General features: G+C 43.1%; 1 protein-coding gene across 1 annotated transcript in view; it reads right to left on the minus strand.

Moving 5' to 3' along the window:
• LOC124718716 (serine protease 1-like) overlaps positions 1 to 22,256 on the minus strand; it is a 94,558-nt gene extending 72,302 nt beyond the window's left edge. Inside the window, exons 1-3 of the mRNA XM_047244336.1 lie at positions 22,138 to 22,256; positions 19,925 to 20,060; positions 13,934 to 14,050 (exon numbers count right to left, since the gene is read on the minus strand). Coding sequence (XP_047100292.1) covers positions 13,934 to 14,050; positions 19,925 to 20,060; positions 22,138 to 22,256 — 372 coding nt within the window. The remainder of the gene's footprint in view (positions 1 to 13,933; positions 14,051 to 19,924; positions 20,061 to 22,137) is intronic.
• Between the last annotated feature and the right edge of the window lie 5,716 nt (positions 22,257 to 27,972).

A 27,972-nucleotide genomic window follows, 5' to 3' on the forward strand; every position in this document is an offset into this window, starting at 1 on the left:
CCTTTTTCTTAATATCCTCATGATTGTAATCAATTTTATAATTCAAACTGTCTAGATCCTCTTTCAACTTATTGCAACCAGCCTTGAAGGTATCGTCCATTACCTCCAATCGTTTATTAAAATTAGTTTGGCTGGCCATAATCTCATATTTTAATTCAGCCTTACTGCTTTTGACCTGTTCACTTATTTCAGACTTTAATTTAGCATTATTGGATTCTAATTTATTGTCCATTGCCTCAAACCGCATATTAAAATTTGTTTGACTGGCAGCTATTGCTTGTAATATAACATTTAGATCAACAGCCCCAGCATCTTTGGGCTGCTCACGAGCTGGCTTTTTATCACACTCAGGTGACGAAAAACTAGCTCCAATACCAGAATCATCAAAACTACATGAAACTTCTGATTGATTAGTCATATCTAACTGCTCCTTCTTAAACTCTACCATCTCTGATGACTGTTTCATTTTTAATTCATCAGAGAAACTATCATCCAATAAATTTACAATTTCTACTTTCCGCTTTACTACAGGGGTCTCTATTATTGAATCATTGCCCCTTCGCACACTACTGTCAGGAGACAATACTTCATTTTTCACTTTAACATTACTATTTTCATGCATGTTTACACTTGAACCGTTGTCTGAATTTACAGTTCCCTCAACAGACATAGGTTCTAATTTAAGTTTAAACTCAGTTTCTTTTGGCGGTTCCATCGCCAACAGTCTTTTAGTGCAGGTTAGTAAAATTTTTAACAGCTTTTCATTTAACTTAGTTCCTTCTGCACGACGTATGGCGTTGCCGGCGCGGCGTACCAGGATTCCTGATGCGACGTGGCACGTTGAACTGCAGACGGCTCTCCGACGGCTGTTGTGTGTTTGCGTGGCCCGCAATTGCAGGCGCTGCGCCGGCTGCTCCAGCGAACGACTGCGGTGCGGCGAGACTGGCTTCTCGCGATGCCGGCAGCACCGCTAGACTCAGTGCCAGCTCCGTCAATCCAGATGCGTTGTTAATCCAATTGCGTCGTCCACATGCACACGTAACACTTTCACTGTTCTATTACTCAGCTGCGTGTCGCATTCCACTCGCGAATCCGAATAGTTAAAAATCACTTTCACTTAGTTGATTTCCCGGCCGATGCACCATATGTGGGGCGGCGAATGGGTTTGTAACAAAATAAATGAATTGCTGTATAAATGCTTGCGTGTTGAATCAGTTTCTGGCTTTTAGAATGTTGTTAATGCTGTCTTTCGCCGTTCTCAACACTGGCTCTCTATTTACTTCTTGGCACCCAGAAAGTGATTTAATAAAACATGGAGCCAGTATTTAGAGATCCTAGTGCCCACTTCAATTGAGATACCATTATAGCTGCAGCTTATAGCTCTGAGGAATTAGGAGATTGTCCGGGATTTCTAATCAAAAACGGTTTTCCAAAATAATTGAGTATATTCTGAAATTCACTGATAAAAAACACAAGTATCCCTACAACCTAACTAACAGAGCAGTTCAGAGTCTAATGCGCTGATGCAACTATAAATGTCCGAATTAAATGTTAAAAAGAATGCTCGCCATAATTTGATGAAAATATTTCATCATACGCCACGCTAAATTTTTGGTAGAATGTCTGTCTCGCGACGGCACGTGAAACTACGACAATATGCAAACTGAAGCTATATAATGAAAATCATCCCAGAACACTTCACATGAAATGTTTTCATGGTTCCGCGTATCTATAGTAACTTAATACGGCACCCGAGGCTGTTTGTAGCAGATACACTGATGCAACGCGACTACCGACACAGATGGCGTGTCATTCAGCGTCTGGAGAGAACTGGGGCCTTCCTTCCTCGCGTAGCGTCCTTATATATAAAGCCGCGGTGCGGACGGCGAAGGGAACGCCTGATCTTTTCGGCTCTCTCGACTAGCCGCTGGGCTAGTAACGCACCACTTCAAGTTACATAATAATTTATAGCTTCTTTGGCTGATGGCCGATGAAGCTCTTAATTTAAACGTGCATTCAGCACGCAGGTAAGTATTGATAATAAAATTTTGACGTGGCTAAGTTAAATATTTTGGGCGAGAGAATTAATTAAATTACACTGCACGCAGTAGATGAGCTCTGAACTGGTCCTTTTGAGATCCACTATCGCTATAATTTTATAGGTATTCAAAAGAAACTTTACACATCTTCATAATCATAGCGGACCTCCAACCTATTTAAATCTAAACATGCTAGCCTTATGTACTAGCCTACTTAATCTATCTTGCTTCCTTCAGTTTTGAGACGAAAACCAGAAAATCATGAATTTCCACTAAAGTCTTAATTTGTGAAATCCAAAGTACTGTTTTTATTAAATCATTATGAAAGATGAATCTAAATATAAATTTTGAAGTCTCTAGCTCTTTTCTGTTGCGCCAATGATTTTTTTAGAAAAACGTCCAAATTTCGAAAATGACTTAAGTTATCGAACTGATATTTAACACACATTAGTTTAGTATTATATTTGACATGCTAGAAAAGTTTTAGGTCATTTGCTTGATTTTAAAGGTATTGCGCAACATTTATGACGTCAGAGCTAGTTACAGCAGACTGGCTGGCACACAATGGAAACTGATGTGAATTTACTACAGCGTGAGTAGGCTGCTTCCCTACAAGCAGAAATGAGAACAGCAAGAAACTTAACATGAGGGTTGATGGTCACGAAGGAGATGAAGGATTTCTGCTACCAAGGCAATAAAATAACCAATGACGGAAGGAGCAAGGAGGACATCAGAAGAAGACTAGAAATGGAAAAAAGGGCATTCCTGGCCAAGAGAAGTCTACTAGTATCAAACATAGGCTTTAAACTGATAAAAAATTCTGAGAACGTATGTCTCGAGTACAGTACAGCATTGCATGGAAGTGAAACATGGACTGTGGGGAAAACCGGAACAGAAGAGAGTGGAAGCATTTGAGGTGTGGTGCTACAGTCGAATGTTAAAGATTAAGTAGACTGGTAAGGTAACGAATGAGGGATTTCTGCGCAGAATCGGAGGGAAAAGGAATATGTAGAAAACACTGGTAAGGAGAAGGGACAGGATTATAGGACGTCTGTTACGACATGATGGAATGACTTCCATGGTACTAGAGGGAGCTGTAGAGGGCAAAAAATGTATAGGAAGACAGAGATTGGAATACAGCCAGCAAATGACTGAGGACGTAGGTTGCAAGTGCTACTGTGAGATGAAGAGGTTGCACAGGAGGGGAATTCGTGGCGGGCCGCATCAAACCAGTCAGAAGACTGAGGACCCCCCCCCCCCCCCCCCCGGCCTCTCAAAAAAAATCATGGATTAAGGATTTAACAGAATAAGTCGAGTATTAAAGCTAGAAACTATGTATGTAGAGTGATTCCTGGTAACGTTTAAAACCCTCCGAAGCGTCGTCGATGTCGCTGAGACAAGTGAATTAATGTAAGACACATGGCGTCGCTTATGTCTGGAAATACCCCGAGAGTGGGTGACAAGTGTTGAGCACATGACGTCCCTAGATCACATATATCACCGCACGTGCAGAGGTGGAGTCTATTGGTCTGCCGTGCCTGATCATCCCCAGGTCAAGCATTCTCGTCGGTGTGGCTCTGGGCCTTAGCACGTGCGGCTCAGGGTTTGAGTCCTGCGTCTGGCAGGCAGTACTTTTTTTTCACTGAATTAGACAACTGTGTGTTTACATAGAGGAAAGATTTATTGTTCATAGGTTTCGCTTTCTCCACTGTTTTACTGGAAAGTTCAGTACAACAAAAACGTACGGTATTGCAGCACAGGTAGAGGAGTATAAGCTTCAGAATTTCGTCGTTACGAGTAAATGTCCTATGTTTTCTTTAGGAAATAATGTCTGTAAACAAGAAAAAAGGGAAAAAGGAGGCAAACACAAAACAAGACCAGCTTTGCTCGGTTACAGCGACAACAGTAATTTTGTAGATTATACGCTTGTAACAGGTCAGATTTACGAAAGGTGTTCGAAATTTGCGCCGTTTTGCTCGCATACAAGTGTTGTATTGCACAATCATCCCACCACTCCCAGCTGCATCATGTTTTGAGTTTTACTATAAGACCACGCGCATGTTTATCGCACGGTTGCTGTACAGTGCTGTTTGTAATTCTGCTCCAATGTCAGTGTCATCGCTGACGCCGGCTGTATGGTGTTTCTCTATTTGTGCTTATCTTACCTGAAGAGAATGTTTGTATGCTAACTTCATGATTTCGTGCTATTCTGCTTTTTTGCGATTATTCTTTGGCACTTTATAACCGTTGTTGGCTGTATGGTCCTTGTAACGAAAAGCCAAAATAAAGAAATAATAATTAAAAAAAGCCCAACCGCTGCAGGTTCGGTGGGGCACGTCGTCTAGTGACGTCACATGTTTAACATTTCTCATCCATTTTTAAGTATATCTCGACGCCAGCGACCATGTATGTCTTGGATTAAATTACTTGTCTTAGCGTATCTACGTCGCTTCGGAGATTTTTAAACTTTAATAAGACTCGCCCTGTACAACTTAAGGCAGCGGAACTAACGTTGCGGAAATGAGTCAGACTAGATTCGTGCATTATTTCGTAATTAGAACACCAGCAACTTCCAACAAACTTTACATGTAATTTCAAAACGTTTCGAAACTATCTCCTCCTGGCAAGCAGCATAAAATAATGAAAGAATAAGTTTATCGTTCACTACATTATAGCTGTTCGTAAAAAAACACGTCACCATTAGGCATGATGTTTAAATTTGTTACATCTACATCCACATTGTGCAATTCACACTTAAGTGTCTGGCAGAGGGTTCATCGTAACCCTTCCACACTATTTGCCTACCGTCCCACGTCTAAAAGGGCACTGGAAAAACCGACACTTAAATCTTTCCGTGCCAACTCTGATTTCTCTTATTACAATGGTCATTTCTGCCGCGCAGGAGCGTGTCAGCAAAATATTTTCGCATTCGGAGGAGACCGTTGGAGATTGAAATTTCGTGAAAAGGTCTTGCAGCTTGTTAGGTTGGTGCAAAAGTTCGTAGCTTTCTTCGACATGTTTAATAAGCACAGCAGACACACACAACAAAGACTTCAAATGGTTCAAATGGCTCTGAGCACTATGGGACAACTGCTGTGGTCATCAGTCCCCTGGAACTTGGAACTACTTAAACCTAACTAACCTAAGGACGTCACACACATCCATGCCCGAGGCAGAATTCGAACCTGCGACCGTAGCGGTCGCACGGTTCCAGACTGTAGCGCCTAGAACCGCTCGGCTACTCCGGCCGGCCAACAAAGACTTCAGTGATCACTACTCTGCTTCACTACTTACGGCAGTGTGCCAACCCTTGGGCGACTTATGTTAGGAGGACATTTTCATCCGGAAAGGAAGTTACTTGAACGCTGTTCTATAGGGAGCGGTAAAGGTGAAAATCTGAGGGCGCAACATTAGATAAATAAGGTGGGTGCAGAATGACTTCTGAACCCAACTCCTGTATAATGGTTATTATCAGTCTGGCAGAATTCAGGCGGACAGTATCGTGGAGTAGTATCACGTCACGCAGTCTGCCTGTTCGTTGTTCTTGGACTGTGTCTGCAAGGCGTCTGTCTCAATTGTTGCCAACAAATGTCAGCAGTCATGGTTAGACCTCGGGGAAGCAGTTTGTAGTCCACCATACCGTCACTGATCCACAAGATGCATGACATTATCTTCTGTGGACGCGCGCAGTGTTCCTGCTAGATAGAGTAGGTAAGCAATTATTAACATCTCACTTAGACAGTGAACTGGCATCACTTACTTTCAGTAAGATGCGCGTAGTGGAACTATGGACAAAATTTAAGCACATTGTAAATCGTCGTTTGGAGAGTTGTGTGCCAAGGAATTGGATCAAAGATGGAAAAGAGTCAAAAAATAGCTCTGAGCACTATGGGACTCAACTGCTGAGGTCATAAGTCCCCTAGAACTTAGAACTACTTAAACCTAACTAACCTAAGGACATCACACACATCCATGCCCGAGGCAGGGTTCGAACCTGCGACCGTAGCAGTCGCGCGGCTCCGGAAAAGAGTCACCACGGTTTAATAACGAAATTCGACGAATGGTGAGGAAGCAGATGTTGTTGCATTCTAGGTTCAAAAGGGGACGCGGTAATGACGACAAGTGTGGGTTAGAGGAGATTCGTGCGTCTGTGAAAAGATCTATGCGCGGAGCATACAACTACTTCCACACCTTAGCGGAAGACCTGGCGAAGAATCCGAGGAAATTCTGGTCGTATGTAAAATCGCTAAGCGAGCCTAAGGCTTCCATTCAGTCCCTTGTTGACCAGTCTGCTGTAGCAGTTGAAGATAGAAAACCAAATTTTGAATTTCACATTGAAGAAAGCCTTCACACAGGAGAAGTACAAACATACCGTCATTTCACCATTGGATAGACTCCCGTATGGATGACACGGAAATAAGCTTGAATATTTGAAGTTTGAATATTTCAAAAGGAGTAAATCATGGACGTATGGAATACCAGTTAGATTTTACAAAGAGTACTCTACGGCACAGGCCCCTTACCCAGCTTGCATTTACCATGAATCTCTCGCCCAGCAGAAAGTCCCAACCGATTGGAAAAAAGCGCAGGTGAATCCAGCGTATAAGAAAAGTAAAATAACGGACCAGCAAAATTACAGACCAATATCCCTAACTTCTGTTTGCTATAGAGTCCTCGAACATATTCTCAGTTCGAACATAATAACCTTTCTTGAGACTGAGAAGCTTATTTCCACGAATTTGAGAAAGCATCGCTCGTGCGAAACTCTGTTTGCCGTTTTGTCACAAGATACACTGAGAACTACGGATGAACGGCAACGGGCAGATTCCATATTTTTAGATTTTCGAAACGCATTTGGCACGTTGCCCCATTGCTAGCTGTTAACGAAGATACGAGTAAATGGAATAAGTTCACAGATACGTGAGTGGCTAGAAGAATTCTTAAATAATAGAGCCCAGTGTGTTGTGCTCGACGGCGAGAGTTCATCAGATACAAGGGTCTCGTCAGAGGTGCCCCAGGGAAGTCTGATAGAACCGCTGTTGTTCGCTATATACATAAATGATTTGCCGAATAGGGTGGGCAGCAACCTGCGGTTGTTTGCTGATGATGCCGCGGTGAATGCTAATGTGCCGAAGTTGAGTGACTGTAGGAAGTTACCAGCGACTCAGACAAAATTTCCAGTTGGTGTGACGAATGGCAGCTAGTTCTAAATGTGGAAAAATGTACTATAATGCTGATGAGTAGGAAGAGAAAACCTGTAATGTTCGGGTACAGTATTACTACTGTCCCATTTGACACAGTCAAATCGTTTAAATATCTGGGCGTAACGTTGCAGACGGATATGAAGTGGAACGAGCATTTGAAAACATTGGTAGGGAAGGAAGATGGTCGACTTCAGTTTACTAATAGAATTTTAGGAAAGAGTGGTTCACCTGTAAAGGAGACCGCGTATAGGACGCTGGTGCTATTCTTGAGTACTGTTCGAGTGTTTGGGATCCGTACCAAGTCGGATTGAAAGAAGTCGTCGTAGCAATTCAGAGGGGGGCTGCTAGATTTGTTACCGGTAGGTTAAAACAACACCTAAAGTGTTACGGAAACGCCTCGGGAACTCGAATGTGAATCCCTGTAGGAAAGGTGACGTTCTTTTCCAGAAACGTCATTGAGAAAATTTAGAGAATGGGCATCTGAAGCACTGCCGAACGATTGTACTGCCACCAATACACATCTCGCATAAGGACCTCGAAGATACGATACGAAAATTTGAACTCATACGGAAGAGTACAGACAGTCGTTTTTCCCTCGCTCTATTTACGAGTGGAAGAGGAGCAGAAATGCCGAGTAATGGTACGCACCGTAAGGTGGTTTGCGGAGTATATGTGTAGCTGTAGCTGCAGATTTTTCAACCTTCTACCTTGCATGCAAATATCGCACGAAGGTGGCGAATGTTCACAGATTATCACATTTTCCAGTTCTCGAGTACATTTGCGTAAATCATTGAGAATCAATGCGTTTAAACGATCTTCATGAAACACTGAATGTCTTCCTGAACGTGGAGAGTCACTGTTGGCGAAACGATCCTACTTGAAACGAGGAGACAATTCCTTGCCGCGCCCTGTCCAGTGGCATTATCCCCACACACGGCGCAAATGCTTCTCTCTGCCTCCGCTACTGTCGCCCCTCTATTGATTTGAAACTGAAGAATATGTCGGAAATATTCCAATTTCTCCAATTGGCACTCCGTTTTCTAGTGACCACAGCTCCATTCGCTATCTCCAAAGGACAAAAAGCAATATGTAAAGTCAAATGGCAGCAGTGAACTACAAATAAAAATACTATCGGCAGATAAACCGCAGCTCGTGGTCGTGCGGAAGCGTTCTCGCTTTCCATGCCCGGGTTCCCGGGTTCGATTCCCGGCGGGGTCAGGGATTTTCTCTGCCTCGTGATGACTGGGTGTTGTGTGCTGGCCTTAGGTTAGTTAGGTTTACGTAGTTCTAAGTTCTAGGGGACTGATGACCATAGATGTTAAGTCCCATAGTGCTCAGAGCCATTTTTGGACAGATAAACCTCTAAATATCAACACGCAAAAAAAAAAGACCGCTACGAACTTATGCGCCAACCAATACTTCCCTCATGTCCAACGATGAGCTTGGATATGCAGCAGTCAGCTTTTACGGTTGAAACTGTCTTCACGCTATTCTGAATGAAGCTGCCGCTATTTTAAAATACAAAAACTGGAAGAAACAACATAAATATAAATCACAAAAGCGAGAAACAGTGCAACCACGACAAATAGTGTACAAAATATGATTCTTTATCTTATGTAAATGTTAAGACATCAGACTTGTATGAAATAAAACCTTCTCGAAAATCGTGTCTGACCAGATCCATCATTAGTAAAAGCGAGAACATCTCCCAAACGCCTAAATATGTTGGAGACTTTTGTTTCTGGACACTGTAGCACAGATGTTATGGGAAACAACTAACCAATAAACAGATACGCGCCACACTATTGTGCCAAAACAACTACTGACATGGACATAGATGAAACTAGCTTCCAAAGACAGAGAGACATCAAAGTCTGCACAATGCAATCTGTGGTGCGTTAGGAAACAAGGTAGATGAACTGTTTACTTTTCGTGATAATTTCGTTATCCTTGCATAAGTGTTTAGATTATGTGACATAGAGGTCCACATGCAAATATCGTCAAGTGACTTATCGCAGTATATTTGTAACAACCATGGTTCAAATATGGTTCAAATGGCTCTAAGCACAATGGGACTTAACGTCTGAAGTCATCAATCACCTCGGCTTAGAGCTACTTAAACCTAACTAGCCTGGACTCGCATTCGGGAGGACGACGGTTCAATCCCGCGTCCGGCCATCCTGATTTAGGTTTTCCGTGGTTTCCCTAAATCGCTCCAGGCGAATGCCGGAATGGTTCCTTTGAAAGGGCACGGCCGTCTTCCTTCCCCAGCCTTCTCTAAACCGATGACACCGATGACACCGCAGTTTGGCCTCTTCCCCCAAAACAACTCCAACTAACTAGCCTAAGGACATGACATATATCCATGTCCGAGGCAGGATTCGAACCTGCGACCGTAGCAGCAGTGCGGTTCCGGACTGAAGCGCCTAGAACCGTTCGGCCACAGCAGATGGCTAACAAACATGGAATTTGTGTAATAGAGCATGTGGTAAACAAACAAACAAACAAACTATGGAATTTCTACCTTGTAATACAGTTAATTACGTAAAACATGGTGCACTATTTAGGCGAGTAGTAATATGTATCGTGAAAAAACTGCAACAACACTATGCAAATGCTCCCAAGAGTCCATCACATCACCACAGCCAATCAAGAGAAGCACAACACAACGAAATGTTGGGGTTAGGGAAGGAACATGGATGCATCTTTTTTTTTGTTTTTTTTTTTTTTTGGGTTTAAGGGCGCTCAACTACTGAGGTCATTAGCGCCCAGTCACTGGTGTTAGAGCACATAGAATCTAGTAAAGCTCAAGAGGGGGGGGGGGGGGGACACCAGAAAGTTCTTACAAAGATGCAGATAAAATAAGTGAAAGGGTTAGATGTCTTTGGACAAGCCAGTCAAAGTAATAAAACGAAGAACACGAGCAGCTGCTCGAGCGTCATCAGCTGAAACATCCTGTAAAGTAGATGGCAGAGACAGGACAACACGAGATTGACTAAAACGGGGACACGACAATAAAACATGGCGCACTGTCAAGGCATGACCACAAGGTATGGATGCATCTGTGGAGCCAACAGAACATGAGGCATTATTCAGACTGGATAGGGGTGGCAGTAGAGTGGGTGGCAAAGATGGGGGGAGGGGCATTCAGGGGCTGGGGATGGTCTGAGAATTGGATACCGAAAGGGGCCTGGGCGGAAACCAAAAATCATATGGTTATTGGACTTCCGGCATAAGAAGTCAGCCTCATTCTGCCAAGGGCCTTGTCAAAGAGGGCGGAGGAGCGGATAGAGGTTCAGGGCACTCTCTTGTCCTAGGGGTGGGAAATTGCCCCTAAAGGCGGAAGAATCAGCAATGATCAACGACATGAGGATGCAGAAGGCAATGGAAACCATTGCATTAAAGACACGTAGCGTGTATCCACAGGACATGTGGCCTGTAATTGAAGAAGTGTCATGATGATCTCTCCATCGGCAAAAGATTCCGGAATAGTCCCCCATTCGGATCTCCGGGAGGGGACTGCCAAGGGGGAGATTACCATGAGAAAAAGATTGAATAATCAGCGAAAGGATAAAGTTCTACGAGTCAGGGCGTGGAATGTCAGAAGCTTGAACATGGTAGGGAAACTAGAAAATCCGAAAAGGGAAATGCAAAGGCTCAATCTAGATACAGTATGGGTCAGTTAAGTGAAGTGGAAGGAAGACAAGGATTACTGGTCAGATGAGTATCCGATAATATCAACAGCAGCAGAAAATGGTATAACAGGTGTAGGATTCGTTATGAATAGGAAGGTAGGGCAGAGGGTGTGTTACTGTGAACATTTCAGTGACCGGGTTGTTCTAATCAGAATCGACAGCAGACCAACACCGACAACGTTAGTTCAGGTATACATGCCGACGTCGCAAGCTGAAGATGAACAGATAGAGAAAGTGTATGAGGATATTGAAAGGATAATGCAGTATGTAAAGGGGGACGAAAATCTAATAGTCATGGGCGACTGGAATGCAGTTGTAGGGGAAGGAGTAGAAGAGAAGGTTACAGGAGAATATGGGCTTGGGACAAGGAATGAAAGAGGAGAAAGACTAATTGATTTTTGTAACAAGTTTCAGCTAGTAATAGCGAATACCCTGTTCAAGAATCACAAGAGGAGGAGGTATACTTGGAAAAGGCCGGGAGATACGGGAAGATTTCAATTAGATTACATCATGGTCAGACAGAGATTCCGAAATCAGATACTGGATTGTAAGGCGTACCCAGGAGCAGATATAGACTCAGATCACAATATAGTAGTGATGAAGAGTAGGCTGAAGTTCAAGACATTAGTCAGGAAGAATCAATACGCAAAGAAGTGGGACACGGAAGTACTAAGGAATGACGAGATACGTTTGAAGTTCTCTAACGCTATAGATACAGCAGTAAGGAGCAGCGCAGTAGGCAGTACAGTTGAAGAGGAATGGACATCTCTAAAAAGGGCCATCACAGAAGTTGGGAAGGAAAACATAGCTACAAAGAAGGTAGCTGCGAAGAAACCATGGGTAACAGAAGAAATACTTCAGTTGATTGATGAAAGGAGCAAGTACAAACATGTTCCGGGAACATCAGGAATACAGAAATACAAGCCGCTGAGGAATGAAATAAATAGGAAGTGCAGGGAAGCTAAGACGAAATGGCTGCAGGAAAAATGTGAAGACATCGAAAAAGATATGATTGTCGGAAGGACAGACTCAGCATACAGGAAAGTCAAAACAACCTTTGGTGACATTAAAAGCAGCGGTGGTAACATTAAGAGTGCAACGGGAATTCCACTGTTAAATGCAGAGGAGAGAGCAGATAAGTGGAAAGAATACATTGAAAGCCTCTATGAGGGTGAAGATTTGTCTGATGTGATAGAAGAAGAAACAGTAGTCGATTTAGAAGAGATAGGGGATCCAGTATTAGAATCGGAATTTAAAAGAGCTTTGGAGGACTTACGGTCAAATAAGGCAGAAGGGATACATAACATTCCATCAGAATTTCTAAAATCATTGGGGGAAGTGGCAACAAAACGACTATTCACGTTGGTGTGTAGAATATATGAGTCCGGCGATATACCATCTGACTTTCGGAAAAGCATCATCCACACAATTCCGAAGACGGCAAGAGCTGACAAGTGCGAGAATTATCGCACAATCAGCTTAACAGCTCAGGCAGCGAAGCTGCTTACAAGAATAATACACAGAAGAATGGAAAAGAAAATTGAGAATGAGCTAGGTGACGATCAGTTTGGCTTTAGGAAAAGTAAAGGGACGAGAGAGGCAATTCTGACGTTACGGCTAATAATGGAAGCAAGGCTAAAGACAAATCAAGACACTTTCATAGGATTTGTTGACCTGGAAAAAGCGTTCGACAATATAAAATGGTTAAAGCTGTTCGAGATTCTGAAAAAAAGTGGGGGTAAGCTATAGGGAGAGACGGGTCATATACAATATGTACAACAACCAAGAGGGAATAATAAGAGTGGACGATCAAGAACGAAGTGCTCGTATTAAGAAGGGTGTAAGACAAGGCTGTAGCCTTTCGCCCCTACTCTTCAATCTGTACATCGAAGAAGCGAAATAAAAGAAAGGTTCAGCAGTGGAATTAAAATACAAGGTGAAAGGATATCAATGATAGGATTCGCTGATGACATTGCTATCCTGAGTGAAAGTGAAGAATAATTAAATGATCTGCTGAACGGAATGAACAGTCTAATGAGTACACAGTATGGTTTGAGAGTAAATCGGAGAAAGACGAAGGTAATGAGAAGTAGTAGAAATGAGAACAGCGAGAAACTTAACATCAGGATTGATGGTCACGAAGTCACTGAAGTTAAGGAATTCTGCTACCTAGGCAGTAAAATAACCAATGACGGACGGAGCAAGGAGGACATCAAAAGCAGACTCGCTATGGCAAAAAAGGCATTTATGGCCTAGAGAAGTCTACTAATATCAAATACCGGCCTTAATTTGAGGAAGAAATTTCTGAGGATGTACGTCTGGAGTACAGCATTGTATGGCAGTGAAACATGGACTGTGGGAAAACCGGAACAGAAGAGAATCGAAGCATCTGAGATGTGGTGCTATAGACGAATGTTGAAAATTAGGTGGACTGATAAGGTAAGGAATGAGAAGGTTCTACGCAGAATCGGAGAGGAAAGGAATATGTGGAAAACACTGATAAGAAGAAGGGACAGGATGATAGGACATCTGCTAAGACGTGATGGAATGACTTCCATGGTACTAGAGGGAGCTGTAGAGGGAAAAAACTGTAGAGGAAGACAGAAATAGTAATACGTCAAGCAAATAATTGAGGTCGTAGGTTGCAAGTGCTACCCTGAGATGAAGAGGTTAGCACAGGAAAGGAATTCGTGGCGGGCCGCATCAAACCAGTCAGTAGACTGATGACCAATTAAAAAAAAAAAAATGGTCTGAGATGCATACTAACTGACGAATATAAATAAAATCTTTGTAGAGTCCTTGTTATAAAAGTTACTGAAGTGCTAACAAAAAATGTGTACCTCCACCTATAATGGTTACAGAATGTTTGAAAAAATTTACCATGACTATGGCTCCAGCCAAAATAGAAATTATCTTCACGGAGTTCCTTCACTGCAGAAATACTAGGTCACAGTTCTAGATGTTAGGCTGACAAGTGTCAGCAGTGGTGACTTACGAAGGTGGTGACGCCCCAGCCGCTGACGTTGCACGACGTGCCGGGGGCGGGACTCCTGTGTGCCAGCGCCAGCGGATACACCAGCACCTCCTCCCCCACTGGGATGAGCTGCTTCAACTGCAACAGCGGAATTCGCAGAGGGACAAAACATCAAATCCCTCACTCAGTTTCTCTTTTTATTTCCCAACTACTGTTAATGATTTTAGATAAAAAAGAAAAGCGAACGCCGTCTGAACGGGCCTTGAAGACCCAACGGCACCGACCGGCCGCCGTGTCATCCTCAGCCCCTAGGCATCACCGGATGCGGATACTGACAAGGGAGCCTCCCCATCGCACCCCCCTCAGATTTCGTTATAACTTGGCACAGTGGATAGGCCTTGAAAAACTGAACACAGATCAATCGAGAAAACAGGAAGAAGTTGTGTGGAACTATGAAAAAAATAAGCAAAATATACGAACTGAGTAGTCCATGTGCAAGATAGGCAACATCAAGGAAAGTATGAGTTGAGGAGCGCCGTGGTACCGTGGTTAAAGTGAGCAGCTGCGGAACGAGAGGTCCTTGGTTCAATTCTTCCCTCGAGTGAAAAGTTTAATTTCTTATTTTCAGACAATTATCAAAGTTCAGGCACTCACACATAATCAATTCCAGGACATGTTCAGATTTGCTTGGACATATGCAGGATTTGACGGTCTACACACGGAAAAATTTGAAAACGTTAAAAACATATGTTTTGACAGAACACGGCGAAAACTGTGCGACTGTGAAACTGTTGCATTCATTTGTTGCAGTTTATGTGACAAATTCTTATGTTTTCATCACTTTTTTTGGGAGTGATTATCACATCCACAAGAAAACCTAAATCGGGCAAGGTAGAAGAATCTTTTTACCCATGCGCCAAGTGTACAAGTTAGGTGGGTCGACAACATACTCCTGTGATGTGACGCACATGCCGTCACCAGTGTCGTATTGAATATATCAGACGTGTTTTCCTGTGGAGGAATCGGTTGACCTATGACCTTGCGGCCAAATGTTTTCGGTTCCCATTGGATAGGCACGTCCTTTCGTCTACTAATCGCACGGTTTTGCGGTGCGGTCGCAAAACACAGACACTAAACATATTACATTGAACAGAGACTTCAATTAACGAACGGACTGATCATAACTTTGCGAAAATAAAGAAAGTAAACTTCTTACTCGAGGGAAGACTTGAACCAAGGACCTCTCGTTCCGCAGCTGCTCACGCTAACCACGGGACCACGGCGCTCCTGAGTCTACGCTATCCTTGATGTTGCCTATGTTGCGCATGGACTACTCAGTTTGTATATTTTGCTTATTTTTTTGATAGTTCCACACAACTTCTTCCTGTTTTCTCGATTGATCTGTGTTCAGTTTTTCATGGCCTATCGACTGTGCCAACTTATAACTAAATGTGAGGGGGGTGCGATGGGGAGGTTCCCTTGTGAGCGGCATGTGGTCAGCACACCGCTCTCCAGGCTCCAGGCCGTTGTCACTTATCGTGACTGGAGCCGCTACTTGTCAGCCAAGCAGCTCCTCAATTAACCACACAAGGGCTTACTGCACCCTGCTTGCCAACAGCGCTCGGCAGACCGGACGGTCACCCATCCAAGTGCAAGCCAATCTCGACGGCGCTTAACTTCGGTGACCTGACAGGGACCGCTGTTACCACCGTGGCAAGGCCGTTGGAGGAAACTCATCTTGACCACCCTAGATAAGATTTTGTACAGAGACTTTTCCCTGTTCGTATCTGGATTGTCAGATCTCTGCCCCTCTCCCTAATTTCTTCTGCCTCTCGGTTGGTGTTTGAAGTGTTATTGGGGAATTGGCCAGTCTCCATCCAAGTACTAGGTGGTTTCAATTAAATTGCAGCTACTCAAAGAGGTCCACTGTGCGCTGAAACTATCGTATAGCAGCGAAACTTGGTAGATATTCCAAGGTGTTAATGCAGAACCAATTGACACTAGAAAAAAATTAGTTCGAGTTTAGGTTACCAGGTGCAAATCTGGCGCAGTGAATGTAAGAAAGATGTGTAGAAATTTTTCCGTATGTAATGGATTAGGAACGGGACGTGGGCCCGCCGGCCGCGGTGGCCGTGCGGTTCTAGGCGCTACAGTCTGGAAACGCGCCACCGCTACGGTCGCAGGTTCGAATCCTGCCTCGGGCATGGATGTGTGTGATGTTCTTAGGTTAGTTAGGTTTAAATAGTCCGAAGTTCTAGGGGACTGATGACCTCAGATGTTAAGTCCCATAGCGGTCAGAGCCATTTGAACCATTTTTGGGACGTGGGCAAGAAAGGTCAAACAATTGAGACGGGTATTATGTTGAGTTTATTATTAACTTCCCCTTACACAGTTTGTTCAATATGAGCAGTGGAGAGTCGACGAGATGCTGTACAGTGCCACATTTGCCGTTGGTGGCCAAAACATGAACTAACGTTTTCTAGCTTTGATCGGTTCTGCCGTAACGCATTCGGATTTCTACCAAGTTTCGATGCCATGCGATAATTACAGTCCACAATGAACCTTTAATAAGAACCAACCAGTACATGGTCTTTCCAATATGTTCTGTAGTGTTGTACTGCGTGTTTTTACGTCTTCATTGTGGGTTCCAGAACTGATTTTGCTTTGAGATCCTTAAGGATGTCACCAGGCCTTTTCCTGTCCCATAGTGTGTAGCCAGCTGTTCTTGTCAAGAACTACATCTCGGTGCTCATTACTCTCCGTTCGTCATCTCTAAGTAGTGTCCAAGATCTGTTGTAATTCAAGAGGGATGTTGTATGGTTTGAGTTTGGCATGCCGCTGAATAAGACATGGTCAGAAGATCCTACTTATTAGTCCTATGAACTTCGTGAAGAACTTTGTGATTCTGTGATGCACATCGTTTTCTTGAATGTAGCTGGGGTTGCACCCTAGACATTTTAATATTGCTACTTTATGGAGGACTGTGTTACCTGTTAAGATTTAGATTCTGTTGTGATCGTTCCCGATTAAAGCCACAATTCTCATTTTATTAAGGGACATTTCCCTGATGTACATCTGAGCTGTTGATTGTAGATTACACGATTCGTGTAGATCATCCTCGCATGTGGCAAAAAGTGTCAGGTCAGTTTCCTTTAATTTACGTCTATGGCCACAAACTTATTGTTAACAGATTATCGGTTTCGCTTTATAATGACCATCATCAGATCTGTTTTATAAAAACAAAGTCCTAATGTACTGCAGCCACAGTGGAAGTACGTTAGGACTTTGTTTTTATAAAACAGATCTGATGATGGTCATTATAAAGCGAAACTGGTAATCCGTTAACGAAAATTTTTTGACCATAGACGTAAATTAAAGGAAACTTATTGTATATACGGGTCACTGTTTTATTCGCGACAATGTCGCAACTTGTGATGTGTCAGGTCATCTGTAAACAGTAGTGGGTCTAGGTCACTACGTCTAACCTGATTCTGTAATGGGGAAGTTGTCTCTAGTTTGTGATGAATTAATGGGACACTTTTCCGAAACACCATAATTGTCTTCCATTACGAAGCATAAATTTGAAGTCTGACGCATAGTTCCGTACAGACTTCCTCTATAATGGTACAAAAGCATGGTGCTCTGAGACGTGTCATACAATGGGAAGGTCGTTGGACTCCCTTCCAACCCCCCCTACCCCCTCTCTTACACAGATTTCACTCCTTCTCTTGACTCCTCAGCAATGGACCATCACATCCAGCGTTGAAATCACGCGGTTTTCTTGTAAACGGCCGAGGAAAATAGTTGAGGCGCATCGCTACTCAGAATCTACAAGAAAAGGCTTCAGGGGGTGGCATAAGGTGAATCAGTTCAACTACTCTTTCCCTTGAGGCGTTGATGCCCACACATTTCACGGTCGAAAACGACATTTCACTATGCGCTAAGCGACAGGACAACGTTCATGACAATCGTCACACTGTTGACACCCCCTGCACACTTCTACCCTTCTCTAAGCACGTTGTAACTTCAGTGAATACGATCGGACTCTTTTGGAGTGCAGCGCGACCTCAATTTTTGCACTGATGTACAGGACGGAAACACTAGGTGGAACCACCACAGTTAAAAGTGCAAGTGAAGTGCTGAAATAAATGTGGCATTCTTTTATAAAATCTCATCGGTATACAGACAACGTCAAATCGGAGTTAGCACTTTAGCTTTCGAAGATTTCCACCGCCTGCTTCGTCTGGAGATGACTGTCTGCCGTGAATGAAGCCTGTGTTCCCTTTATAGTGGCCTTCAAGCGGTCGGGTGATGCTACTTCCAACACGTCATCCAACCAATGAGTCACTATAATTGAAGCAAACTTCACACCCAGCAGACAATCATGTTCTGACGAAGAAGGTGGTCATAACTTTCCAAAGCTTGAGTTCTAACGCAGATTTCACGCTGTTTGAACAACGAGGAGATATTATACGCAGCTACTAATGGTATTCTTGAGATTGTACTCAAACCAGATAGTGGTCTTAAGATACCGTGTCTCATATGTACGAGGATGAGTAAAATGAAAACCGTAAATAATTCTGTAAATATTATTTATTGTGCAGGAGTGGTACAAAGCTGTATCACTTTTCAACATAATCTCCCCCACGCTCAATGCAAGTCCTCCAACGCTTACACAGTGCATAAATTCCTTTAGAAAAAATTTCTTCTGGTAATCCACGCAATCACTCATGCACGGCGTAGCGTACCTCTTCATCAGAACGGAACTTCTTTCCACCCATTGCGTCTTTGAGTGGTCCAGACATATGGGAATCACATGGGGGCAAGTTCTGGTGAGTATGGTGGATGAGGAAGACACTCAAAATGCAGGTCTGTGATTGTTGCAACTGTTGTACGGGCAGTGTGGGGCCTCGCATTGTCATGTTGCAAAAGGACACCTGCTGACAGCAGTCCACGTCGCTTTGATTTGACTGCAGACCGCAGATGATTTTTTGGTAGATCTGTGTATGATGCACTGGTGACAGTGGTCCCTCTAGGCATGTAATGCTCCAAAATGACGCCTTTTTCGTGCCAAAAGAGAGTCAGCATAACCTTCGCTGCTGACGGTTCTGTTCGAAACTTCTTTGGTTTTGGTGAAGAGGAATGGCGCCATTCCTTACTCGCTCTCTTCGTTTCCGGTTGGTGGAAGTGAACCCAGGTTTTGTGACCCCAGTAACGAGTGTTGCAAGAAAGTCATCACCTTCTCGTTAAAAGCGCCGAAGAAGTTCTTCACAAGCATCAACACGTCGTTCTCTCGTTTCAGGAGTCAGCTGCCGTGGCACCCATCTTGCAGACACTTTGTGAAACTGGAGCACATCATGGACAGTGTGGTCTGCTGACCCATGACTAATCTGTAAACATGCTGCAATGTCATTCAGCGCCACTCGACGGTTTTCCTTCACTATGGCTTCAACTGCTGCAATGTTCTGTGGAGTCACAACTGACCTGGACGAGGAGCATCTTCCACTGAAGTCACACCCTTTGCGAACTTCCTACTCCATTCGCAGCCTTGCTGCTGTGACAAAGATGCATCACCGTACTGAACCTTCATTCGTCGATGAATTTCAATAGTTTCCACACCTTCACTACGCAAAAACCGAATAACAGAACGCTGTTCTTCCCTGGTGCAAGTCGCAACTGGGGCGGCCATCTTTATACTGATACTGCGACGGTATGTGTGCATGTGCACCTACAGTCTATTCTGCACGCTGTTTGTAGCACGCTTACCAACTTACAGGATAACGGCGCGAAATTTCGGTTTTTTATTACAAACTTAAGGTTTCCATTTGACTAACTCTCGTATTTGACATCGGTGTCATCCCAAAAAAAAGACACAAAACTCAATAAGAGTGTCAAAAATTGGAAAGTTTATGCAGTGAGATCATGACTAATGAGAAAAACATTTTACCGTCTCGTTTTTCGAGAAATACGTGACAGATTGATAACATCCCGTCTACAGGAAGTGTGACTCACCTTGATGACTGCTATATCGTTTTCCATCGTGGCTGCGTTGAACTGAGAGTGTACGAAAATGGCCGCCGCTTGGATCTTCTTGGCGTTTGTGTACTTGACACTCCCAACGGACACCTTCAGTAACTTCGGCGACAGTCTAAAATACATAGAGTTCAGTATCACAATTCCCAAATTCTTAAGCAATCTGATTCACCAGACAAAAGGCATTTTCAAGGTTTTTTTTTTTTTTTGTATAAAAGAAAGCAGAGCATTTGTACGAATACAAATGGTATGAATGTAACTTATTAGAGAAACTGTTCTTTCCAGTAGAAAATTCTACAGTATACATTAAAGTCGCAAAACACCTTCGAAGACTTCACGATAGTGATGAAGCGGTGCAACCAGATTTGAGGCTGTGGTTCCGTCAACAAAGTTTAACATTCCACAGTGACGATATCAACAAACTGGTATGTCATTCGGAGAAATGAGTTAGGCGCCAAGGTGACTATGTCGAGAAACAAATAAGTAGACATGGTGGATAAAGATGTAGAATGCTAACAACGTTTTACAGTATTTAAAAAGCTTTAAGACTTTGCACACACAAAATTCGGAGGCATTACCTTCCAGCACGTTCTCCTAGTTCATAGTTTCCTGGGTTATTTGATGTGGTATGTATAACGTGTCTATTGCTGTAAATGTCAAGTCTGTGGTTATAGTCATCTCTGTGTACTGTTATGTCCAAGAATTCTGTTCGTATTTGCATTCCTTTTTTTGCGTTGAGTTTGATATTTTTATGTATAATATTTATGTCTGCATGAAGTTCATTTATTGCCTCTATTGGTTCATCTACCATACAGATTATATCATCCACAAATCTTTACCAGTAAAGAATTTTGCATCTTGTCTTTCTGATTATTTTATCAAAGAATGCATTTTCTATGTGACTGATGAATATACTGCACATAACCAGACTAAATGGTGAAATATTAATGAAAAAACACACACACATAACAAAGAAAGAAACAAACAAAAGAAGAATGGAAAACATGGATAGACAGTTGGCAACATTACATACAAGGTATCACAAGGAAAGAGAAAGGAGAAATTAGGATTGCAAATAAATTTTCAAGACAGGACTGTACCTACGGCGTCCATGAGGAGTCAGAAAATAACTTTCCAAGAACGGATTGTAATTAAAGCGTATAGAACCTCGTACTCCATCAGTTTCATTTCGACCTTCGAGCAACCCTCGGCAGTTCGTTACAAATAGTGGATTCCCGTTTCTGTTAAAATCAACCCACCGAGAGAGAAAAAGAAATCACATCCCAAGAAGACAGCATCAAACACAATACATTCCACTGTACATCACCATCTACCCCCACCAATATTTGGCGAAATGGTGCATTGTGCGTGCTTTGCTGCCATACTGTATGTAGAGAGAGAACCATTCATGAATGTAAACGAAGTTTGTTTATCCATACGAAGACGTCGGCTGTGAACAATGGTAAGCGAAATTTTGGTTATTTCGACAAATCACGCAGTAAAATTTCGAGAAATTCTCGGTAAGAATATATTGCACGTACACTTAGTGTAATATTTTTATTCGTATGCGTCGTTGTTTTCACATGTATCTACCGTATAGACGTATTCTTAAAACGGTAACCGCGACGGAGATTCGAGTCCTCCCTCGGGTATGGATGTGTGTGTTGTCCTTAGCATAAGTTGAAGTTAAGATTAAATAGTGTGTAGGCTTAGGGACAGATGACCCCAGCAATTTGGTCCCAAAAGACCTTACCACTAATTTCCAAATATAAAAAGGTAAATTCTATAATTCTATTCTTAAAGTTTCATCAATGGCTAGTTAACATTGTTTACATATAAGCCGAGTGGACTTAACGTGAGTTACCATTGACCTACTAACGTTTACTTGCTAGACGACTTAACGAAACATTACTGAGAAGTACCTCAAAAACACTAATTTAAAAATTCCTTTCACGGATAACACTTTTGGACCGTAACCGACCTTCTAGGTACCTATTTTGTGTATCACGGCAAAAAAGCGATACCACAAATTTCCGAATATGCATTGCTTACCTTCTTCGCTATACGCTCGAAACACTTTTTACACGATGCACGTGATGGTCCTATATGTTTTCATATGACATCTCTGCTTGCCTTATATTGTTGTGTGTCCCTTTGCTTCGTTCTATTTTTCTTCATTTGGTGCTACATACCTCCATGTTTTACCATCTTCTGACTTTCTTCGTCGGCTCTGCTGGTGATTTGCATCAACTGTATCTGTCTGCAGAATGTCAGGACCCGGTGCATGTTTGGAAGGATGCATTTCTGTCATGTTTCTCTGAACCTATAAAAATTCAGATCTATAAGCTCAGCATCTTCCAAATATCTCGCGCACAAAAGTAGAATACGTCCCTCGATAGTTAGTAGAATGTACTAATTACCAGCCTTATATACAGAGTGTAAATATTAAGTTCACTAACCAGAATAAATCGAAAAATAAGCTTCACACGAAAAAATGTGTAGAATCCAAAGTTGATTATTTTCGAGGGAGACATCTGCTGGTGCTAAAATTAGCCCGCCACCCCAGCCCCATGGGGGTGGGGCAGGAGGCAACTTTAAAATTTCAAATGGGAACCCCCATTTTTTATTGCAGAATCAGATTCTACATAAAAAAACTACGTACATTTTTGTCTTAAACATTTGTTTTGATTCTTGGTAGTTGGCGCTGCAATTCAAGAAAATCCATGTTCTCATTTTTGCGTGGAAAATGGTAACGGATAAATAAAAAATACTTATTTACGTCGTAGGATGTTTGGTTAGCTAGTTAGCTAGTCAGATGATTTATTTGATAATTAAAAGTTGTGTGGCCTCTTGACCATGAAACAAACAAATTTTATCCGAATCTGCGGAAAAAATTAATATTTGAGTCAACATTAGTAGAACTCTAATTCCTATCTCTCAAACCCCACCCTATGGGGAGAGAGGGAGAGTTTTATTTTTAGCGAATACCGATTTGCAAAGTAAATAAGTATCTTTTATTTATCCGTAACCATTTTCCACGCAGAAATGAGAACATGGATTTTCTTGAATTACAGCGCCAACTAACAGGAATCAAAACAAATGATTAAGACAAAATGTACGTAGTTTTTTCTGTAGAATCTGATTCTGCAATAAAAAATGGTGGTACCCATTTGCAATTTTAAAGTTACTTCCCACCTCACCCCCAGGGGGCTGGGGTGGCGGGCTAATTTTAGCACCAGCAGGTCCCCCTAGAAAATAATCAACTTGCATTCTACACGTTTTTCGTGTGAAGCTTATTTTTCGAGTTATTCTGGTTTGTCAACTTAAGATTTACACCCTGCATGCGCCAGATTTAAACATATGGGCAAGACGCGCTTAACAGAATATACAGGGAGTTTCACAGTTCACTTGTAGATGTTGTAGAGGGAACTCAGTAGATAAAGTTTTACACAGGAATCCGTGTCTGGAAACATCATCCGAAGACGCTACAGAGCGTTAAACTTATAGACGCCGGTGCCTGTAAATGTATGCATATAGAGGGTGATTCGTGATGATGCTACAAAATTTCAAATGTGATGGATAAATGTATCAATTAGAGGAAAGGATCTGTGTACCACAAACGAACTAGTCGAAAGATGTAGACGAAAATCGTGCTGATACCTGAGACTGTGCAATAAATGCACTGGTACTGTTGTTAAGATTTTAGGGTAGGCAACTTACTGAGGTGGTAGTGTGGACCAAAACAAGAGAAAAGATAATGATTTATTGGAAACCAACAACACGGCAACAATGTTAGGGACGGCGCTTAACATGTCCGACATCGCATTGTCACATAAATGGACGTACAGTCTTAAGCGATGCGACTTAACACTGTCTTCTCGCTTAACGAAACATGCATCCTTCGTCTGATGGGTAACACCTTTTGACGTGCATTTTCGTTCAGGAATATAGGCAGAATTTTTATCGGCCTCATCATCTCCCGATTCGTACATCTAGTTGGTTGGTTGTTTTTGGGGAAGGAGACCAGACAGCGAGGTCATCGGTCTCATCGGATTAGGGAAGGATGGGGAAGGAAGTCGGCCGTGCCCTTTCAGAGGAACCATCCCGGCATTTGCCTGGAGTGATTTAGGGAAATCACGGAAAACCTAAATCAGGATGGCCGGACGCGGGATTGAACCGTCGTCCTCCCGAATGCGAGTCTACATATAGTTCCGGGGAACTTTTTCTTGACAGGACAACAACGACAACAACATCTACAGCCAGCGACTTTTGTGGCACTTGCCACTGTTCATAAGCACACATCATGTCAAAGCTGTCACTGGCTAGAATCCGAATATCGAGACAGAGCTGCTACACCTCGGATTACCACGGAACTTTCTACTAATAAGATCAAAGAACATCACTTACTAAATTCCGCAATGAGCAACTCAGTTTCCAGTTGACTGTCAGCTACCATTGTTTATATAAAACTTAAAGACAGTCGTGTAATTCTGGGAATATGGCGTTTATAATGTGTGTAAGATGTCGGGACAAATACTGTTCCATCGTTTTCATGGTGAATATCGCCCCAGCATGTGTAAAACATCAAATCAAATTAATAAAAGTACACTTTCATATACGAAGTTCTCGTGTACGCCTTACAATCCTTTGCTGGGAATTATTTTGCAATCCCAAATTTTCATTTTCCTTTCGTTGTCAAGTCTTTCATGAAAATATTTTTAATGCAATATACTGTTTATTTGCAGTGTAAGTAACGTAAAAATTGAAAATAAGAAAAAGGTAAAGGTGCCAGAATCGGAGTTTGTAGGTGACGGTTGATAATAGAAGCAATACTAAAGAAAACTCAAAACACGTTCATAGGATGTGTCGGCCTGGAAATAGCGTTCGACCACATCAGCTTGCAAGATCTTAAAAATCCTGACAAAAACATGGGTATGCTAGAGGGAAACATTGGTAATGTATAATATGTAGAAGGACGAAGAGGGAACAATACGAATGGATGACAAAGAACGAAGCCTTAAAATCAAAAAGGTTTTCAGGCAGAGATGTAGTCTTTCGCCGCTACTGTTCTATCTGTACATGAAAGAAGCGATGATGGAAATAAAAGGAAGTTTCAAGAGTGGAGTTAAAATTCATGGTGAAAGGATATCAACGATAAGATTCGTTGATAACATTGCTGTCCTCACTGAAAGTGAGGAAGAATTACAGGATCTGTCGGGTGGAATGATCAGTGTACTGGGAACGGAATGTGGGTCGAGAATAAATCAAAAGACGAAAGTAGTGTGAAGTAGCAGAAATGAGATGAGTGAAAAATTTAACATCGGGGTTGATAATAACGAAGTGGGAACTTAAGGAATTCTGCTACACAGGCAGCAAAACAATCCATGAGTGATGGAGCAAGAAGGGCATCAAAAGGAGAAACAAATGGCTCTGAGCACTATGGGACTTAACTTCTGAGGTCATCAGTCCCCTGGAACTTAGAACTACTTCAACCTAACTAACCTAAGGACATCACACACGTCCATGCCCGAGGCAGGATTCGAACCTGCGACCGTAGCGGTCGCGCGGTTCCAGACTGTAGCGCCTAAAACCGCTTGGCCACCCAGTCCGGCTCAAAAGGAGACTGGCGCTGGCAAAAAAGTCATCCCTTGTCAAGAGAAATCTATTACTATTAGAAGAACAAATTTCTGGTCATGTACTTTTTGAGGACAGCTTTGTATGGTAATAAAACAAGGACCGTGGGAAAACCGGAACAGAGGAGAATCGAAGCATTTGAGATGTGGTGTTACAGAAGAATATAAAGAATAGGGTGGAGTGATAAGGGAAGGGATGAGGTTTTCTGCGGAAAAGGCGAGTAAAGGAATATATGGAAACACTGACAAGAAGAAGGGACTGAATTGCAGGACACGACGGAATAACTTCCTTGGTACTAGAGGGAGCTGTGTAGGGTAATAGCAGTAGAGGAAGGGAGACATTGGAATACATCCAGTAAATACACTACTGACCATTAAAATTGCTACACCAAGAAGAAATGCAGATGATAAACGGGTATTCATTGGATAGATATATTATACTAGAGCTGACATTTGATTAGATTTTCACGTAATTTGGGTGCATAGACCCTGAGAAATCAGTACCGAACAACCACCTCTGGCCGTAATAACGGCCTTGATACGCCTGGGCATTGAGTCAAACAGAGCTTGTATGGCGTGTACAGGTACAGCTGCCCATGCAGCTTCAACACGATACCACAGCTCATCAAGAGTAGTGACTGGCGTATTGTGATGAGCCAGTTGCTCGGCTACCATTGACCAGACGTTTTCAGTTGGTGAGAGATCTGGAGAGTGCGCTGGCCAGGGCAGCAGTCGAACATTTTCTGTATCCAGAAAGGCCCGTACAGGACCTGCAACATGCGGTCGTGCATTATCCTGCTGATATGCAGAGTTTCGCAGGGATCGAATGAAGGGTAGAGCCACGGGTCTTAACACATCTGAAATGTAACGTCCACTGTTCAAAGTGAAGTCAATGCGAACAAGAGGTGACCGAGACGTGTAACCAATGGCACCTGATACCATCACGCCGGGTGATACGCCAGTATGGCGATGACGAATCCACGCTTGCAAAGTGCTTTCACCGCGATGTCGCCAAATACGGATGCGGCCATCATGATGCTGTAAACAGAACTTGGATTTATCCGAAAAAATGACGTTTTGGGATTCGTGCACCCAGGTTCGTCGTTGAGTACACCGTTGCAGGCGCTCCTGTGCGTGACGCAGCGTCAAGGGTAACCGCAGCCACGGTCTACAAGCTGATAGTCCATGCTGTTGCAGACGTCGTCGAACTGTTCGTGCAGATGGTTGTTGTCTTGCAAACGTCCCCATCTGTTGACTCAGGGATCGAGAAGTCGCTGCACGATCCGTTACAGCCATGTGGATAAGATGCCTGGTGGTGATACGAGGCCGTTGGGATCCAGCACGGCCTTCCGTATTACCCTCCTGAATCCACCGATTCCATATTCTGCTAACAGTCATCGGATCTCGGCCAACGCGAGCAGCAATGTCGCGATACGATAAACTGCAATCGCGATAGGCTACAATCCGACCTTTTTCAAAGTCGGAAACGTGATGGTACGCATTTCTCCTCCTTACACGAGGCATCACAACAACGTTTCACCAGGCAACGCCGGTTAACTGGTGTTTGTGTATGAGAAATCGGTTGGAAACTTTCCTCATGTAAGCACGTTGTAGGTACCGGAGCCACCTTTGTGTGAATGCTCTGAAAAGCTAATCATTTGCATATCACAGCATCTTCTTCCTGTCGGTTAAATTTCGCGTCTGTAGCACGTTATCTTAGTGGAGTAGCAATTTTAATGGCCAGTAGTGTAAGTGAGGACGCAGGCTGTAATTGCAATTGTGAGATGGAAGGGTTAGTACAGGAGAGAAATTCGTGGTGACCCGCATCAACCCAGACAGAAGATTGACGACTGAAAAAAACAAAACAAAAAACCTAAAAAAAGCCAGTGCAAGTAGTTGCGTTGTCAGACTCACAGGGACGGAGGGTGATCGGCGACGCAGACGCAATGGGCGGCCGTCACGACGTGCCGAGGTCCGACCACGGTCGCCCCGCAGTAGGGGAACGGGTAGCCGCTCATCCAGAGTCCAGCCTGCGGGCAGGTGACAGGAGTGGATCACTCATCACAAATGATAGCTTAGTCATCAACTTATCACTAGGAACATACGAAACGGCGGCTATGAAACTTGCTCTTATTGGTAGCGACATATTTCCTGTTGACTCCTGCGTCGCGTTCTTCGGCTGACGTTCGTTTGCCCATTTTCCTATCATTTCGTCAGTGCGAGTGGCTGGCGTTGTCAAAGCTTCGTCATCCACTGATGGTGTCACACTGTATTCGAGCTCGTGGCCGTGGCCGTGGTCTTTTCGATGATCATTCGCCGGCCGCGAATGGGTGCTTCAGTCCCGAACCGCGTTGATGCTACGGTCGCAGGTTCCATTCCTGCCCCGGGCTTGGA

Source organism: Schistocerca piceifrons, chromosome 10, assembly GCF_021461385.2.
Source record: "Schistocerca piceifrons isolate TAMUIC-IGC-003096 chromosome 10, iqSchPice1.1, whole genome shotgun sequence".
Lineage (NCBI taxonomy): Eukaryota > Metazoa > Arthropoda > Insecta > Orthoptera > Acrididae > Schistocerca > Schistocerca piceifrons.